This window comes from Lemur catta, chromosome 3 (assembly GCF_020740605.2).
Source record: "Lemur catta isolate mLemCat1 chromosome 3, mLemCat1.pri, whole genome shotgun sequence".
Taxonomy (NCBI): Eukaryota; Metazoa; Chordata; class Mammalia; order Primates; family Lemuridae; genus Lemur; species Lemur catta.
In genome coordinates, this window is record NC_059130.1 from 29,286,241 (window position 1) to 29,303,904 (window position 17,664).

Below are 17,664 nucleotides of genomic sequence, written 5' to 3' on the forward strand. Positions count from 1 at the left end.
AGCCACCCAATTCACAACATATTAAGCAATGTAAAGATTTAATTAGCCTCTTGATGCTTAATTTCCTCTTTTTGATAATGTTTAAACTAGTTCCAAAACTCCAGGTCTGTTCTCAGCCAGTTCAGAATGGAAAATCTTCCCCCACCTAAGTATCCACCCCCAGCAGCTCCTGTTAGCTTTGCTGGGCTCCGGATATTGGCTCCTCTGGGGGTATCTCTGCTTTATGGGACCCGGAGGTAAATATTGACAAAGTTTACATAGGTCCAAGTCACAGATGAATAAATGCATAGACCTACCCTTGGCGGTGGCAGAGGGAGGGGAAGGGTGCAGCGATGGAGAAGGGAGGGCTGGGCATGGCAGGGGCTTGTGCTCTCAGAATGGAAGGAAGGCCATGTTTTGGGGAGAAGCTGGGCCCTGGCTCCCTGGAGCACAAAGCCAGAGGGCTTTGAAACTGCAGCAGGAGGGACAAAGTTAAGACTGTGAGTTCCCAAGCATGGGATTAGGGAGGGGACAATAGACAGAATGACCAAAGGATGTAAGGGAGGGACCTAGTTCTCAGAAACCCACAGAGAAATGCTTTGATGCCATGTTTCAGGGCTGAAGACGAGGAGGGGTTTTGGTAAAGGGAAGGCAGAAGGGACATACTGCTGAGAACAAGGCAGTGTTGCTCAGTAGTCAGCTGGGGGCTTCACACCTACTCTGGGATCTGTCTCCAGGTTTCACTGTTTCTCTCCTGACTGGTACCCCTTGCGAGACCTGTGGAGGGTGTCAATAGAACGTGCCCTCCCTTTCTTGGTGGTCACTGTATGCTATCACCTATCCCCACCCCACCCACCAGCCTTCCTCCCTCCACTCCACCTTTACCGCTTTGGGTCCCAGCTGCTTCCAGCTGACATGGCAGACATCTGCTAAGCCATTTGTCTGTGTTTGAAACCTGAAGCACTGGTATTTTTAGGCAGAGTAGCCAAGAAGGGGGAAGTAGAAGATTGAAACTAAGAGGGCTGGCCCCTTCCTGGCCTGACAACCTTTCTGCACCCAGGTTTCCCTGTCTGTAAAGTGAAAACAATTCCTCCCTTCTAGGATTCCTGTAATGGATGAGAAGGCACCTTGTAAAGGCCAGATTCTGGTGGGTGAGAGTTACAGGAGTGGAGGGTGCTGGCTGCTCCCTGAGCCATGTGATTTCAATTCCTCTTTCTAGCTGAGGTCCTGCTGAGGGCCTGAGCCCCATTCTTCTCATCTTCTCCACAGGCTCCAACAGGGATGTGCACACATGCCAGCATTTACATAACCCCAGACGCTCCCCTCCTTCCCTCCCTCCCACCCCTGTCCCCAAAGTTGGGTATCACCCAGAAACAGGAAGTAACCAAAACCAAGAACTGAAACCAGCTAATCCTTCACTGCCTCTCAAAGAGGCAAAAAGCAAATGAGCAGCTCCTAGGAGGGTCACCCCAAGGCACTGACACTAAGGAGATGAACAAGGGCAGGGTGGAGGCTGCATGTGGAAATGAACACCGGGGCAGAGGCTGACAGGAACTGCACCAAAAGGGGCCAACAGGCTGAGACTTGAGTACAGCATACAAGTAAGATGAAAACAAGTTCTCTGATGTTAGAATCCCCAACACTGGAACCTAACCGAGTGCCCCTTCATTTTTATCCTTGTATTTGTGAATTAAAACAAAAAAAATATTTGCAGCAGCTACTTTTGTTAGTGCCCCTCTCTGCAGTGAGGCAGAGACTGCCCTTCCCGTGAGAGGGAAAGTCTCCTTTGAGAGGGCCGTTGGTCACTGCCCTGCTCTCCCCTCACCATCACCCTCAGAACTGACAGACATTATGAGAGACAGCACCTCATGGGGTTCCAGGTCTTTAATTTTTCCTGCTTGATCTTTTTTTTGCTTTGTTTTGTTTTTTAACACCAAATTGGCAGAAAAATGGCCGAGGCTGGTGGGCATGGGGCGGTCCATTGAAAAATCCCCAAAATTCACACTGAGGTTTCAGGTCATGGTTGCTGAGGTGGAAGGCGAGGTCAGGGTTCCTAGAGATTTCCCAGCCGACCCTAGAACGTTTTTGCAAATGGCTGGGGAAGAGGTCAGTATAGGTCCTCCATTACTGTTGATGAAGGGAGAAGTCGTTTTCTCCCCCACCCTCAACTTGTTCAGAGATGTGGAAGTCGAAGGCTGCGATCTCTAATTGCCTACAATCCTCTCTTAAAAATATAAAACACGTGCAGCTGGCTTTGGTACAAAAAAGAAAAGAAAACAACAACAAAACATTCTGGTCCCTGTAGATTTTTTTCCCCTCACCCCTTACAAACCATTATGGCACCCCAACTTCTATTCCGTCAACTCTAGGAAGCCAGGTTATTGCCCTAGGGCTCCCATGGAGGACAGAGAAGGGAGGACAGTGGTAAGAGGTGGAGGGGACAGGGCAGAGGGACATGGCCCTGCCCACAGCCCTCCTTAAAGGGCAGTAGGGTCCTGTGGCTGCAGCCTCTCCTCAAAGATGGGGGTTGCTGGGGAGGGGCGTTAGGGCTAGAACCCAGCAGCTGCATGGTTAAGCCTGAATATACCCCAGTAGTGTTAAAGGACAAGGCCCCCTGATCCCTATGGCTTGGTTCCCATGTCCCTGGTCCTTTAAATCCCCCCTCTCCCCCATAACTAATAAACAATAAATAAATAAATTTTCCTAAAGTAGAGGGAAGAAGGCATGAAAAACTGGCATCTGTGGTGGAGCTTTGGATGCCACCTGGGGGTATTGTGACCTAATTCCCCCAGCTTCTTAAATGGCCCCAGGTATCCAAGGATCCCAAGAGCTGGCAAGAACAATCAGCAGTTCTTTCAAATGTTCCCTCATCATTGGCAAATTGGAGTCCCCAAGGTTTGCCCCCCTCAGTAATGTTCTTCAGTGGGGCACAGGGCAGGGGGAGGGGCCCCCTTAGCTCTCTGAGGCTATTGGCTCCCCGTCGCGGCTCTCCGTCTCCTCCGGGATGTCCTGCATTCGGGTGAAGTCTGAAGGGGGACAGGGCAAAGCCAGTTAGTAAGTGGGGGCTCCCATGAGGATCTGCACCCCCACAATAATGCCCCCCATCTGCTGGCCCAGGGGTTCTGAGGGTTGTGAAGGATGGCAGAGGTCTGTGAGTCCTTGGAGGAGGGGAAAACCTGCCAACAAAGTAACCATGTACCCACACCTAGGTACACACCTGATACACTTTTTAAGTACACAAAGATACAATTTGACTAACAAAACACTTGGCTGGAGCGGTAATCCCAACACTCTGGGAGGCCAAGGCGGGCGGATCACTTGAGCTCAGGAGTTCAAGACCAGCCTGAGCAAGAACAAGACCCCGTTTCTACTAAAAAATAGAAAGAAACTAGCTAGACAACTAAAACTATACAGAAAAAATTAGCCAGGTGTGGTGGCATGTGCCTGTAATCCCAGCTACTCGGGAGGCTGAGGCAGAAGGATTGCTTGAGCCCACGAGTTTGAGGTTGCTGTGAGCTAGGCTGACGCCACAGCACTCTAGCCCGGCAACAGAGTGAGACTGTGTCTCAAAAAAAAAAAAAAAAATACAAAACACTTGGAGATTATAGTATGAAGTTACAATAGCTTTTGGTTACTTTATATTTCCTGAACTGACTATAAGAACTTGAAGGTCTTTGAAATTTTTTTACTTTAAAAATCTATTTCTCACCAGGCACAGTGGCATACACCTGTAGCCATAGCTACTCGTGAGGCTTGCGCCCAGGAGTTCAAGTCCAGCCTGGGCAATATGGTGATACTCTCTTAAAAAAAAAACATCTATCCCTACTTGAAAAGGTTGGCAATCTCCGACCATTTGGAGAAGGAGAGACCCCTACACACTCTGCTTCCTAGAGTTCCACCACTTATTCATCCTCAGACAAAACAGGAAGTCCTCTCTGTGTCCCTCCCTACAGTTACTGTAGTTCTCAGGGGTCAGTTGGGGCCCATTTGGAAGCCACAGCCAAAAGGCCTGTACTCAGGCTGCACTCTACCTCTAGTCCATGTCTCCGCCAGGGTCTCACCTCGTGGACTGTGGGGCGGAGACAGACGGCTGCTACCTTCCTCCTCGCTGCCAGTGTCAGGGTCACTGCTGTCTTGCAGCCGTTCCTCGGGGCTACCCAGTTCCTGCCTCTCTCGATCCTCAAAGGGTCGATGGATGGAGCGAACAGTCACAGGCAGATCCAGGCGGTCAGGGCCTCGGCTGGGCTGTGGACAGCAGGCAAGAAAAGTGGCAGGCCAGGGATTGAGCAGTGTGAAGACTGCGGGGTCTGCTTAGCTGGGGCCAGTGGACCCTGCTGGGCCCTGATACGTGATTCTCTCCACCAGGGCTCACCAACAACTCCCCTTCAGTAAATCTACCACCAACTGATTTCTCCAGGTTATTATCCTTTCATACTCCTCGCTGCACCCATCTAAGTTTCTTTTCAGTTCTTCAACCAGTATCTTAATATCCTTCAAGTCTATTGCCTGATTTCTTTGGGCTTAAATCCCCAACTGCCCAATTTCTTTCAGGTTCTATGGAGTCTTATGTCTGCCCCAGGTCATTTCACTGCTCCAAGCCACCTTACCTGTGGGGGGTTGAAACTCAAGTACAGGGCATCGCCCGCAGGGAGGCTGCGCCGCCGAGGGTCCAGAGGCCTACGGGCCCAGGGGGCCTCGGCTGGGAGTGGCTCAGTCTGGCCCAAGGCGGCCAGTTGCCTGCGAGCCTCTTCAGCTTCCCGCTCCAGCAGAGCCCGGGCCTGCTCGCTCTCCCGGAGCCGGGCTTCCAGGCTGCCAGCCTCGGTTGCTCGTTCTTCGCCTAGCCGCCGGCAGCGTCGCAATTCCTCCTGCAGCAGTGCGTGTTGCCGCTGCAGTAATGCCAGTTCTGTGGCCTGCTTTTCAGGAGCTGTGGGGGCAGCCCCAGCCCTGCCAGCCTCCCCATCCCGAGAGTTGGCTCGGGACAGCTTCTCTCTCCGCTCAGGGCCCTCAGGGAACCGGGCTTCCATCAAGGTGTCCTGTTGGGCCACAGCCGCCTGGGGGTAGAATTGGGACAGAAAGGTATATCAGAAACCACTGTTTTTTTCTATCCCTCCCCTCACCCCCAAGGTCCTGGTCATCACTCCTGGAGAGCTTGGACTGGGGGAATGTTTAGAAAGATCTGTTAGGATGGTTATGCCCCACCTAAATGGGCATGTCTGACCTGGCCCCTCTGCTCCCCCATTCTAACCCCTTCCCTACTGACCTGTAGGCCATGTAGAAGTCCATAGAGATTGACCAATCGCTGTAACGCCTCCTGAGGACAGAGGAGAGGTTGGAAACAGGGCCCAAGCTTCAGGACGGGAGAACTGCCCAGAAGTTGAATAAGTGTGGGTGTGGGAATGATAGCATCTGGAGAGATACTCTAAAGTGTAGACTCTCCCCCACACCACTCCAACTTGGGCTATAATTTCTCAGACTGAGAATACCCTCCCTTAAGTCTCTTATACCATGAAATTTCCATCTTACCTCCTGGGGAGATCTCAGCTGATTTCCATTTCGATCCTGCAGAAATGGGCAAGGATGGGGAGTCAGCAGGCACACAAATCTCTGGTTCCTGCCCGAGTAGCTTTGTGTAGGGGATCCATAGGCCAGCTGTCCCTTTCCCACCCTCTAGCCAAGTCTTGGAACCTCTTGAGGACCTACCTTCTGGCTGGAGTCTGAGTCAGCTCTGCAGAGCTCAATGGAGCCATTGAAGGTTCTGGTCTCACCATCTGTTGAGAAGGGGAAAAGGATGGGCTGGGCCCATTTCCCCAGGGCCCTGACACCACTGGCTCCCTGGTACCACCCCATTCTTTTTAGCCCCTCCCACCTACTACCTTGGTTCCCGGCCCTGGCACTCACTGGCAGTGACCCCAGGACTCGTGTTACCACCGCTGTCTGGTTCCAAGGGCAAGGTTGGTTCTCGGGGCATCAAGAGCAATTCCACCCCAGGCCCCACCAGCAGGTCTTTCAGGCCCTCCACTGTGAGGAAAGAAGTGAGGACAGAAGTGATGTAGAACCTTGTGTGGGACTGCTGTGCCCTGCCCCACCACGGGACGCGCAGGCTTCCAGGGGAAGGCTCCTCATGGGCAGCAGGGCTTCACCCACACAACCACGTGGGAGGCAAAGGGCACGAAAGGTGCCTGAGGAGAGAGCTGGGCGCAATGGCGCATGCCTGTAGTCCCAGCTACTAGGGAGGCTCGGGTGGGAGGATTGCTGGAGCCTAGGAGTTCGAAGCCAGTCTGGGCAACAAAGTGAGACCCCTGTCTCAAAAAAAAAAAAAATGCCTAAGAGGCAGCACAAACGTATGCAGCATGAGTGGTGTCAAACAGTAGCAAGGACCTGTGACCTCCTCCCCTGCCTTTCCCAGGAACCAGCACAGAATAGGGATTCAGGGACGTTTATGGACTACGGGGTTGGCATCCCCTTTTTCTTTGTGTGTCCAGGTCTAGTTGTGTGTCCATACTCTGTGATGGGGAGTGCATGAGCCTGGACTCTTCCCTGGGAGCTCCCTTACCCTCACGGATGGCATCCTGCAGCAGCCGCTCGCCACGAGGGGACTCAAGGGACTCTGAGCGGAAAAGGCCCCGGGGCAGGTTGGGCAGGGACATTCCACTGCTGCCATCCTCTTCCGCCTGGAAATGGGTCATCTCAGCAAACAGCCCGACCTTCTCTTGCAGCAGCTCCACCAGTGCCCGGTCCTTCTGTTGCAACTCCACTGTGGATAAAAAACAGGTGAGCACAGGGGAGGGCCTGGGGGTACCCAGAAGACCTAGTGCAGAGGCAGCCCAAGGAGTAGAGGGGTAGGGCTGGGCAGAGTGGCAGGACTTAATTTTGGTTTTTTGGCATTTAAGAAAAAGAACAAACTTTTTTCAGGGGAAAAATAACACATGTACTTTTGCTTTAAAAACAAAAGTAAAAAAGATTTGTGGCACGGGTTACAGGTTGTCCACCAGTGTTTATTCTTTCCATCTTCCTTTAATTAGAGAATGCATACAAGTTTCATCTGGGCACATGGCTGCCCAGTTAATGACGATGTTTTCCAGCCTGACTTGCAGTTAGATATTGCCATGTGACTAAACTCTGCACAATGGGTGTGAGCGTCTTCCAGATCTGCCCTTTAAAGAAATGGGTATAAATTCTCTTTGCTCCTTTACTCCTCCCTGCTAGGTGGGATGCAGACGTGATAGTGGGAGCTAGAGTAGCTACTTTGGACATAGACACAGAAGCTTCATGTTGAAGATGGCAGGACTGCATTTCAGAACTACCCTGCACTTTCCGCTTTGGACTGTTATAAATATATGAAGAGGAATAATCTTCTACCTTCTTTAAGCAACTTATTTTTGTTGATCTTTTTGTACAGCAGTTAGATCATAGGCCTAACTAATATAAGGCCTTATAATGAAAAAGTAAGTTACTCTCCCAACCCTGGTCTTCTATATTGTTTTTACACAAATAGTAGCCTATGCTTTACGTTTGTTTATTTATTTATTTTTTTTTTGAGATAGGGTCTTGCTCTGTTGCTCAGGCTAGAGTGCAGTGGCATCATCATAGCTCACTGTAACCTTGAACTCCTGGGCTCAAGCAGTCCTCCTGCCTCAGCCTCCCAAGTAGCTGGGACTATAGATGTGTACCACCACATCCAGCTAATTTTTTTTCTTCTATTTTTTGTAGAGATGAGGTCTTGCTTCTTGTTCAGGCTAGTCTCAAAATCCTGACCTCAAGTGATCCTCCTGCCTCAGCCTCCCAGAGTGCTGATTACAGGTGTGAGCCACCATGCCCAGCCTACATTGTTTTAAACCTTGCTTTTTTCATTTAACAATACAATTTGGTTATGGATCTACATCAGCCTTCATGGAGCCATCTTATCTTTTTAATAGCTGCACAGTATTCTATAGTGTGGATGCATCATAAATTATTTAATGAGCTCCCTGTGGGTAGACTTACTCTTGATTCGCCGCAGGTAAGCCTCATCCTCTGTCTCAATCAGGGGGAAGTCCTCCCTGGATGGGCATCTGGAGGTGGGTAACAGGTCAGGTGGGGTTGGGAAACAGAAACTAGGTTATAGGCCAGGAATCAGCCTACCCTCCTTCCCAAACATGTCCTATGCTTCCCTCTTCTGGTAAGACTCCTTAGCCTCACACCCTGGCTTCATTCACTCTTGACCCCTCCTTTGCTTCTGCATTTACTGGTATATATCTCTCTAAAGATTGCTTAGAAAGGCAGCACAGTGCAGAGGGTCAGTATAGGCTTTAGCATCAAGCAAACTGGGTTCAAATCCTGCCTCTACTATTTAGCAGGTAGTAACAGAAACCTCTGTATTTCAACATCTGATAAATGAGGGTAATATCTTCCCTAACAGGTTTTTTTTTTAGGATTAAATGAAATGTTGCAGGGCTGTGAACATTACAGAGGCTCAATAAATCAATTATAATTAATATTAATAATTACAATTTCCACAATTACAAATATTAATACTATTAATATAGAGGCTACTATGGATCTACTGTTAACAGGACAGGTATTTCGAACTATTTTCCTAGAATAGGCAATTTCATACATTTGTATGCATTTCTGAAAAACAAGTATAAATTGCAGAAATAAAAAACAGGATATTATGAAGCAGAGAATAATCCATCCTCTGAAAGCTAAAAAAATTTTTAAATCCTAATTAGAGTTCATTTTTTAGGCATTATCTTTAAGAATCCATTTAAAACATTTTATCTGTGCTTTACTTGCCATTTTTTCCCATTGTAATTAGACACATAGTTGGCGGCCTCAAATCTAACGTGTGTACAAATGAAGCTGAAGATGTGTTGCTTTGGCACACTGATTGCCTTCTTGCTTCTATTAAGTTTGTTTATGAGACTTGTCCCTCTTATCTCTACTATCAGTGCTTTCATTATCCTCTTTTTCATTCATTTTTAGAAAATAAATCAAAATCCAATCCAATCCAAATAATAGCCTTCTGCCTACAGAATAAGATGTTAATATAACTAAAATTATACTGTTGTCTGGCAGTTATGTCACCAGGTGACAGCACAAAGTATTCCTTTGCTTGTCAGCTCATATTGCATTTGAAAGGTTGTCAAGGCTGGCAGCATATAAAACATGACTTTATGGGACATAAGAACATAAGTGACCTTTCCTGTCTTGGGCCATCTTGTTTCTTCCCCAGCCTCTGCCCCCACCTCCGAATGCTGGTTTCTGTTCCCAGGGAGTGCGGTGGCCTGGGATCTGACACTGCAGGGACCCTGAGGCCATATGCACACGCAGGCAGCAGGCAGACACTCACACGCATACACTACGCTGAATGACGCGGATCCACGTGCTCCGGTCATCCCGGGAGGCTGTGTGCACCTCATACATCTCGGGCGGGGCCGCGCTGATCAGAAACATCCCCTTTTCCTGGTTAGCGATGTCCCGCACGATTAAATTCTGCAGTGATACCACTGAGGGCTTGTCCTGCCAGTCAGGGGAAAGGAAGGATTAAGCCTGGAAATCCTGACCCTTGGATATTGGGTCTTCAATCCTTTTGGAATGCCAAAGGGTTGAAGAGTCATCCTACAAAAGTTAAGAGCCCAGGCTTTGGTACCAGCCGGAAAGGCCTTAGAAATGTGTTTGACCCTTACCAGATTATTTAACTAACTTTAAGATTTACTTCTGTCATCTACAAAATGAGGATGATGATAATAGGCCTTTTTCACAGGTGTAAAATGTCTGTACACAGTAACAGTGTTAGCTGTTCTTATTTTTTATTATTATATTATAGTTACAATAACAGCTGTTTGGCTCTGGAGGACTCCAGGGCTCTTTTAGATTTGGAGAGGAAAGCAAAAGAGCCTGAAACACTTGTCTGTGCTGAGAAAGAACAATGAAGGTCTCACCAGGGTAGGAAAGATGTACTTCTGGTCCTTCTCCTGGAGAAATACCAGCACATCTGTCATCAGCAGCATTAGCACATCTGGCAGGGGGATAATGGTGGGAGAACAGTCAGCACTAGAGGGTTTGAGCAAGGACCTCTTTCCCAAGGACCTGACCTCTTTCCCAAGGACCAGGCTTACCCCATCAGGTTAGAGCTCCTGATTCCCCTCTTCTTGGCCTCTCTTGCCTCTAGTTGCTTCCTCTACCTTTTCAGACCTCCCACCTTCCCATTCTTATAGCTCAGAAATGGGGGGGAAAGATGCATGTGCTATCAGATAAAACAGCTTCTTTGGCTAGCGGGGACCACAAGGGATCACTCAATGCCTTTGGAGAAAACACTCTTTGACCGACTGATTCAGGTTTCTTAACCTGGGGTCTAGGCTTCAGGGGCCCTGTAATTCTCAGCCTTTAAGTTCCATGTATAACATCTAACAAATGTAAAACCTTTTTGGATACCTGACCTCAATTTCCCCTGCCCTGGCATATTCTCACTTCTCATTTTGTGCTCCACAGGGAAGGAGAAAGTCAGTTTCCTTCCTCTAAACAAGGACTGAAAGACCATCCCTCCATCCATCTCCTTCAGCCCTAGCAGGCCTTTGCCTTATTTTCCTTTTCTGCCCCACCCTCCAGGCTCTCAGATTCTATAAGGCCCTGCACTCTAAGACAGAGGGAGGAAACAAAGGTCAATTCCATAAAACTTGGATGTCATGGTCAAGAAAACACACACTCACCCTTTGCCCTTGGGGATCTTACTAAACTGTGGGCACACAGAAGGGGAGGGCTTTTGCTAAATGCTTCAGAAATAAAGCTCTCCAGCCTTGCTATTTTTAATCCCCCATGGTTTATATTCTTAGCTGCTGCGTGGGAGGGATGGGTAAAAGAGAAAGGGATAAAGGAAAGAGGCTGGTGAAGACTGACAATATCCAAGCCCAGGGAGTAGGGATTTCATGACATGGGTTCAGAGGCTCAGGCAGGCTCTGGCCTCAGGTATCACAATTTACTTTTGTCCTTCATTCCTTACTCCCAAAGCCAAGGCCTGCTATTCTCTTGCTTTGATTTAAGTAGGAAAGACTGTCAGTGCAGAAAATTTCTAGGAAGAGATCCTAGGAAAGTGTGCCCTTGCCCCCAACCTGTCCCTTCTGCTCTGTTCTCTCTTCTCTGCCCTGCCCATCCTTCGCTGGGCTCAGTGCCCTCCTCTGGGCCTTTCCCAGCAGCATTCCCAAAGCTGCCGATCATTCTCCAGCCCTGGTAGCTGGGATTCCAGCTGGGAGGATCAATTGCCCTGATCAGGCTTCCGTTCTGAGAGTTTCTTTGTCTTCCTCAATAAAACTGGTAGCTTTCTGGGCATGTAAGGACCAAAGAAATGAAAAAATACTGACAAGGAAGTCCCTGTATGGTCCATACAGCTAAATGCAGAATTCAGACTTTTGGGGGTTTTTTTGTTTTTTCTTTTTCTGAGACAGGGTCTCACCCTGATGCCCAGGCTAGAGTGCAGTGACATCCTCAGAGCTCACTACAGCCTCAAACTCCCAGGCTCAACCAATCCTCCTGCCTTAGCCTCCCAAGGAGCTGGGAATACAGGTACGTGGTGCCATGTCCCGCTAACTTTCTTACTTTTTGTAGAGACAGGGTCTCACTATGTTGCCCAGGCTGGTCTCGAACTCCTGGCCTCAAGCGATCCTCCTACCTTGGCCTCCCAAAGTGCTGGGATTACAGGCATGAACCGCCGCACCCAGCCAGAATTCAGACTTTTGCTGCCACAGAGACCATGTTTTCTCCTCCCACTGAGTCTCCCTGTCATGTGGGCTGCATGAAGAGAGGTTGGTCCTAAGAGCTGGATGCATTATCCATTCTGTATCTGACTCTGGACTCTTGCCTAGTCTGCCAAGCAGGTCACTGACCTTTGAAGCGCCCAGCTGCTGTCTTCCACAGCAGGCAGCCGTCATGAATGAGCTTGCGCCGCAGAAGTTCCTCTCGGCCAAAGGGGCCCTTGCCAGGCACTGGGGTCTGGGCCCGAGGGTCCATGCGGTTGTAGATCTCCTGCAGACGGGCCCCTTTCTCCAGTTCGTGCACGTCCTGGTCCACATTGGACAGCAACTCCTTCACTAGCCCCAGTGCTGTTGTCAGGTCTTGGCGCTCCTCCTCGATCCCTGGCACCGAGAGGTTGGCATGGAGGACAGCTCAAGCCAGCTTTATTCCAGCCCCAGTTCCCACCATGTCTTAATTCCACCTTTAGTGGCTACCCAGAGTTCCACACCTGACCGTACCCCTTCCCTTGATCATCCCGAGCCTTTCCCCAGCCCAGGATCCCGCTCCCTCCCTGCGACCTCCTACTCACCATGGGAATGCTGCAGGATGCGGCTGATGAGCACCGGGTACTTGGTGATGCGTTGGGTCACCAGCAGGATGCACTCCTGTACCCCATGCCGCTTCAGCACAGCTGAGCGGGTCACTTTCTACAAAGGAAGAAGCAGGGCTCAGGGCCAGAAAGGCAAGGTGACAGAAAGGCTTGGCATCTAAGCTCTGGGGCTGGCCCTGCCGTGGCCATTTACCTCACGCTGGCCTAGGTGACCACATCTGGAAAATGGAGATAATGACACCACACTTGTTGTGAGGGCCAGCCAAAGTAGTGAAAAGTGCTTAGGAAACTACTATGACGTGCTCTACCACTCTGAGGGACCCTGGAGTGGATGAGTCCCCAGGGTGGGTGAATGCCTGACCTCCATGTGGGTGCAGCTCACATGCACTACCCCCACGAATGGAAGAGGCTAGGTTTGGGCCATGAGAGAAGGCTCTGAGTGTTGGTTCTAAAGAAGTCTGCTCACCCGGATGAATTGTTGGAAGCGTTTGTCTCGGGCATACAGCTCCTTATAGAGCTTTAAGGCCTTGGTGTGGCGGCTGCAGAACTCCGAGTAGGTCTTCCGCATCTGCTCTGCGCTGGGACCTGAGAACTAGAAGTCGGTGGGGCAAGGATAGGTCAGCATTTCCCCCAAAGCCACACCTCATCCCCTGGCCTGCTGCCAAACAGGCTGGCTTCCTGCCTCTCCAGCTCTTCCTGGCTCCCCTCCCATCCCTAGTGTCCTGGTGTTTAGAGGCAAGAAATGCCCAGCCCAGTCACACCTCCTTCCATGAATGTTATCCAGCAGTCTTTGCCTTTTCCCACCTGGCTGATAAGCAGGTCACCCAAGCGATGGATGACAAAGTTCCGGGTACTGCCAGGGCACAGGGCCTGGCGTCGGCGGTCTAACAGCTGGCTGAGGAAGCGTGTATGGATGTCACTGAGCTCATCCACACAGGGGAAAAGGCCCTGGACCACTCCCGGCTCCAACTGTAGCTCTTCCAGCATCCCCGTGCGGAAGAGGCGGGTCATGATCTTCAGTGTCCTCACGTGGTGCAGTTCTGTCTGGATTAGCTCTGTGGGGACAATAGGTCATTTGGCCTCTACCGTGGCTTGGCTATAATTAGTGGGGCCCTAGGCTAGGGACCTCAGGGCTCTGATGAGGTTTTCAAGGTCCCTTTCAGGTCAACATTCTGCATTATTATGGTCTTAGATCACTTCTAATCATTTTTTATTTTTATACCTTGTCATCTCAAGCTGTAGGCTATTTTAGGACAAAAATCATGTCTTCTACATGTCTAGGTTTACCATAGTCCCTGCACAGTGTGGGCATGGAATGGATACAAAGTAAAGACTAAGGACTGAGTTGAAGAAGGGATAAAGATAGGGCCTTGGAGAGCAACAGCGTCTTGGTAGGGGCCTAGTGGACAACCTGTGGGATGCCAGGTAGGGTCTTGGAGGCCAAGAGGATATAAGGGAAAGGGTCTTGAGAGATAGGGGTTGACAGAGGGAAGGACACAGACACACAGGACCTGGTGAGGGAAGAGGAAGATGAGGGTGGTCTTGGCTCACCATAGATGACATCCTGCTGTTTCATCACCTCCTTTTTATGCTGCTGTAGGAAGCTACCATCCACAGCAAGGCTCCAGGAGTCAGCTGCAAAGTCCTTCTCATCCATCTCAAAGTCACTCATCAGCTCATTATAGATCACCTCTGCACCTGGACATTGGTGGGGGAGGCAACTCAGAGCCAAATTCTCTGCCCTGAGCCCTGGGCCCTTCTCTAGATCCCTTCCCTCTCCACCCTTCCCAGCCTCTCAGCCCCCCTCCATCTTTCCCCAGGCCTCCCTCAGGCCTGGCATGCTCACCCTCATCAATGAGGGACTCCACAGACAGGGTTCGGTTCCGCATGTTGAGGGAGTCTGTGGACTGTGAGAGGATCCGGCGCAGCCCCAGGGGAGACTCATCGTTGAAATGTCTGAAGGAAGTGGAAGCTGTCTGCATTACCCCCACTCGGACAAAGAGACCCTTCCCAGGTGGGGAACCAAAGCCGGGGTCCAAGAGGCAGTCACCCTAAGTTCTCCTTACTTGTCTATCTACACTTCTGAAATCAGCGATGGAGAAGGACCTCTCAGCGCCCCTGGGTCTCCATTGCCACATTCTCTGCCTACCTGGCTCCCCCTTCCCCAAGCAGAGGCTCACCCAGCAATATTGGTGGTAGAAACACTCTTGGCTAAAGACAGGGAGGAGCGGCCACGGCGGGAGCCAAGGAGGGACTGCCGGAAGCTGTCGGAGGGGTAGATGGCAGAGCTGGGCCGCTCCCGGATGGTGGCTGTGGGGCAGAGACACCGTGTAGTCAAGCATCAAACTCTGCTTCTTCCCGGGGTTCAGGCCTCCCAGGCTCAACTAAAAATGAGGCATCTTCTCCCCACCAACTCAGTCCCTCTCTAGTCAAGAAAGATGGTAAGGATGATGTCACCTTACTTAACAACACTTAAATCAACACTTAAATATTTACAACGAGCTTTTTTTGTCTTATCTTATCTCTTCCCCAAACAAGCCTATAAGCAAACTGAAGCTCAAAAAGGTCAAAAGATTTGTCCAGGCTAGGGACTCAGGTGCTGCTGGCTGCTCTTTTTGCCTAAGTGCCATGCTCTTTCTGTTACGCCAAAGCTGTCTGAACTGGCACTTGACAGCTGCCACCAACACTCCCAAAATGCAGTGTAAATAACTGACTATAAAAATACAGGCTGTGACCAGGCTCAGATGGCAAGCCATTCTGAGCCGTCATCCCCATTTGGACTCTCTTGTCCTACCTCTAAGCCCAAGAGTTGGACCATCCCTTATGTCCCGCTATCACTTCCTTAAGAGGCAGGTGCTGTGCCCGGGAACAACCTCAAGGGGGCAGCAGAGGCCACAGGCTGAGAGCCTGGGGGGCCAGGGTCTTATGCAGGCTCCTCCACTCTCCCACTACTCACTCTTACTTCGAAGAGAAACAGACTGTAAGGCAGTGTTGTTCTTCAGCAGAGCGGCTTTCTGTTGCTGTGAGACAGAGCAAGAGAGATACCAAGAACAGCTGTCACCCAAGGATCACCCCCATAGGCATGGGCAGGAGATGGGCAGCTGGCCCCCTCGGGAGAAAGCTGGCACTGTGGTTAAGGGCATCAGGGTGGCTGAGCCCAGTGCTGTGGGGATATGTCTACAGCTGCAGGCCTGGCCCACTCGGGGCCTGAGGCCTGGGGGTGAGGGTCTGGGCTGCCCCATGGTGAGGAGAGGGTTTCAGGAACACAGGGTAGGGAATGAATGGAAAAGGCATGAGGGTACCACACGCTCACTACCCTCTCCCCCAGCCCTCTGCCCTCCCTGCCGTCTCACCTTCTGCTTGACCTTGGTACAGTTGGCGAGGGTGTCTTTACAGCGGTTGTGGATAGTCACATTGCAGGCTGGGAGGGTGGGGTAGAGAGGGTGAAGGGAGGGCCGGGTGGTACAGGAGGGGACATACCCACATGCAGACACCCATCTCCTCCTGGCCACACGGTCCTCAGGGATTCTCCCCCCTTCCCAGACTTCTCAGCCATGACCACACCCTAGTCCCTCTCCTCCCACCTCCCTATTTCAAGCAGGAAATGAAATGAGAGGGGGTATGGGCACTAAATGAAATTAAGCACTCAGCAGGGATGGGCAATCCTAACCCAAAGATGGCTTGAGGGGTGGACTAGAGGGAAGAAGGGGTCACTGGCTGCCAGAGATGAGCTCAAGAAGCACAAAGGTGGTTGAGAATGGCAGATGGAAGGGAGGACTCCCACAGTACAGAAGATGGCACAGAGGCAGCTGGGATGGGGGCCAGGGGCAGAGGGGCTTTTAGTAAATGCTCCACATTTATTGAAGCCTAAAAACCCTTGGAGGTGGATTCAATTAACCCCATTTTACAGATGAGGAACCTGTCCTGGAAAGGTTAAACCGTCTGTCAGAGGTCACACAGTTAGTGGGAGAGCTGGGATCTACCCTTGGGCAACTGAATCCAAAGGCCATGCTGCTTCCGTTGTGCCACATGTATGCCCACAGACTGTGGTGAGGCCTAAGCAGTTTGAAAGCTGACGGAACCAGTGGCAGAGTACAGACAGGCCCAGCCCATGCCCTGCCTTGCCCTGCCCCTCCCCACCAAGCCTGTCTGCCTTCTCCCTTCCAGGCCTAAGGAGTCCTGTTCCTCCTCCTAAGGCAAATCCACAGCTCCCACACTCCATCTGCTTCTCTCCCATCCTCCGCCCCACCTTGCCACAGGGTAGGAAAAGACAAGGAAAGGAGAGGAGGATTAGACAATCTAGGCACTGGGACAATGGGCTGTCCCCTTCCCAGACATGCCCTCAGTTCTTGGCCCTCTCCAGCTTCCCCTCCCCTGCCCAACAACACAGGAAACTCTAACTCCTTCAGACAATAACCAGCACCACGCTCACTTCCACAAATACAAGCCAGAGGGTGGAGCAGAGGGGGACAGACAGAAGTGGGGGCTACAGCTGCCCCCCCCCGGAGCTCCCTTCTCCTACCCCCAACACCCAGTGTCTCTGGATCGAACCTCCGCTTTCCACCTGCTCTCAAAATAGCGTTGCCCGCCTCCCCTGTTCCCGTGGTAACAAGCTTCCGGATTGGGAATTTTGTCAGGTCTCTAGAGGGATCTAGATCGGGGTTCCCTCCTCATCCTCATAACTCTAAATTGAGCAGTGAGGACGTAGGGAGGCCTCACTGGTTCTTTCTGGGGGTTCCTTCCCCAACCTCCATAGGAATTTAGAGACTAGAGCTTTTGTCTGCTATTCAGTCAGTAGCAGGTCACAATACCTCCAATTCTGTTCTAATCAGAAGCATCTCTTTGCCATAAGCTCAGGAGGAATTGGGGGAGAAGGGGGAGCAGGAGCCCTCTGTATAGGCATCCTGGGAAAGAAAGGCATTTCTTGCTTATACTCCCTAAATACAAGGCTATCCTCAGATGTGCACACAAGTCAGGAGTTCCAGCCCCTACCCCCCAGCGCACACACATCCTGCTGTATTCTCTTTCTCACTGTGTAGTCAGATGAGAAATTTGAGATGAAGGGTCTTAATCCCATCCTCTGTTTGAAATAGCACAGATTTCAGGCTCCACCCACAGTCAACAGAAAGGAAGGGGCAAGGGGACCCTGAAGTCCTGAATGTCCAGTTCTGCCCAGAAAGATGGGCAGAACCAGCTGCAAGGCTGGCAGCTTTCCACCCAGTTCCTCTATCACCCCCCTTCCACACATACAACATTCCTGCTCCTTCTCCAATCAGTTCCCCTGCCCCTCAGCAGCTGTTCAGGGAGCAAGAGGGATGCCCAGCGGATGACAGCTGCAAAGGGAGCCATTCCAGCCTCCCCTCCCC

At 50.8% G+C, this 17,664-nt stretch overlaps 1 protein-coding gene across 10 annotated transcripts in view; it reads right to left on the reverse strand.

The window, feature by feature from the left end:
• Nucleotides 1–1,848: 1,848 nt before the first annotated feature.
• ARHGEF2 (Rho/Rac guanine nucleotide exchange factor 2) overlaps nt 1,849–17,664 on the reverse strand; it is a 50,846-nt gene continuing 35,030 nt past the window's right edge. For 7 of the 10 annotated variants that reach the window (XM_045545332.1, XM_045545329.1, XM_045545338.1 and 4 more), the window contains 20 exons: nt 15,652–15,719; nt 15,255–15,318; nt 14,479–14,608; nt 14,145–14,254; nt 13,850–13,996; nt 13,103–13,353; nt 12,765–12,890; nt 12,278–12,395; nt 11,841–12,089; nt 9,903–9,979; nt 9,311–9,480; nt 7,963–8,030; nt 6,533–6,733; nt 5,878–5,997; nt 5,680–5,747; nt 5,503–5,538; nt 5,240–5,290; nt 4,587–5,030; nt 4,011–4,224; nt 1,849–3,005 (listed from right to left, as the gene is read on the reverse strand). In XM_045545332.1, the coding sequence (XP_045401288.1) occupies nt 2,932–3,005; nt 4,011–4,224; nt 4,587–5,030; nt 5,240–5,290; nt 5,503–5,538; nt 5,680–5,747; nt 5,878–5,997; nt 6,533–6,733; nt 7,963–8,030; nt 9,311–9,480; nt 9,903–9,979; nt 11,841–12,089; nt 12,278–12,395; nt 12,765–12,890; nt 13,103–13,353; nt 13,850–13,996; nt 14,145–14,254; nt 14,479–14,608; nt 15,255–15,318; nt 15,652–15,719 (2,786 nt within the window). In that variant the 3' untranslated portion in view covers nt 1,849–2,931. The remainder of the gene's footprint in view (nt 3,006–4,010; nt 4,225–4,586; nt 5,031–5,239; nt 5,291–5,502; nt 5,539–5,679; nt 5,748–5,877; nt 5,998–6,532; nt 6,734–7,962; nt 8,031–9,310; nt 9,481–9,902; nt 9,980–11,840; nt 12,090–12,277; nt 12,396–12,764; nt 12,891–13,102; nt 13,354–13,849; nt 13,997–14,144; nt 14,255–14,478; nt 14,609–15,254; nt 15,319–15,651; nt 15,720–17,664) is intronic. The other 3 variants (XM_045545331.1, XM_045545335.1, XM_045545330.1) reach the window with 2 other exon arrangements.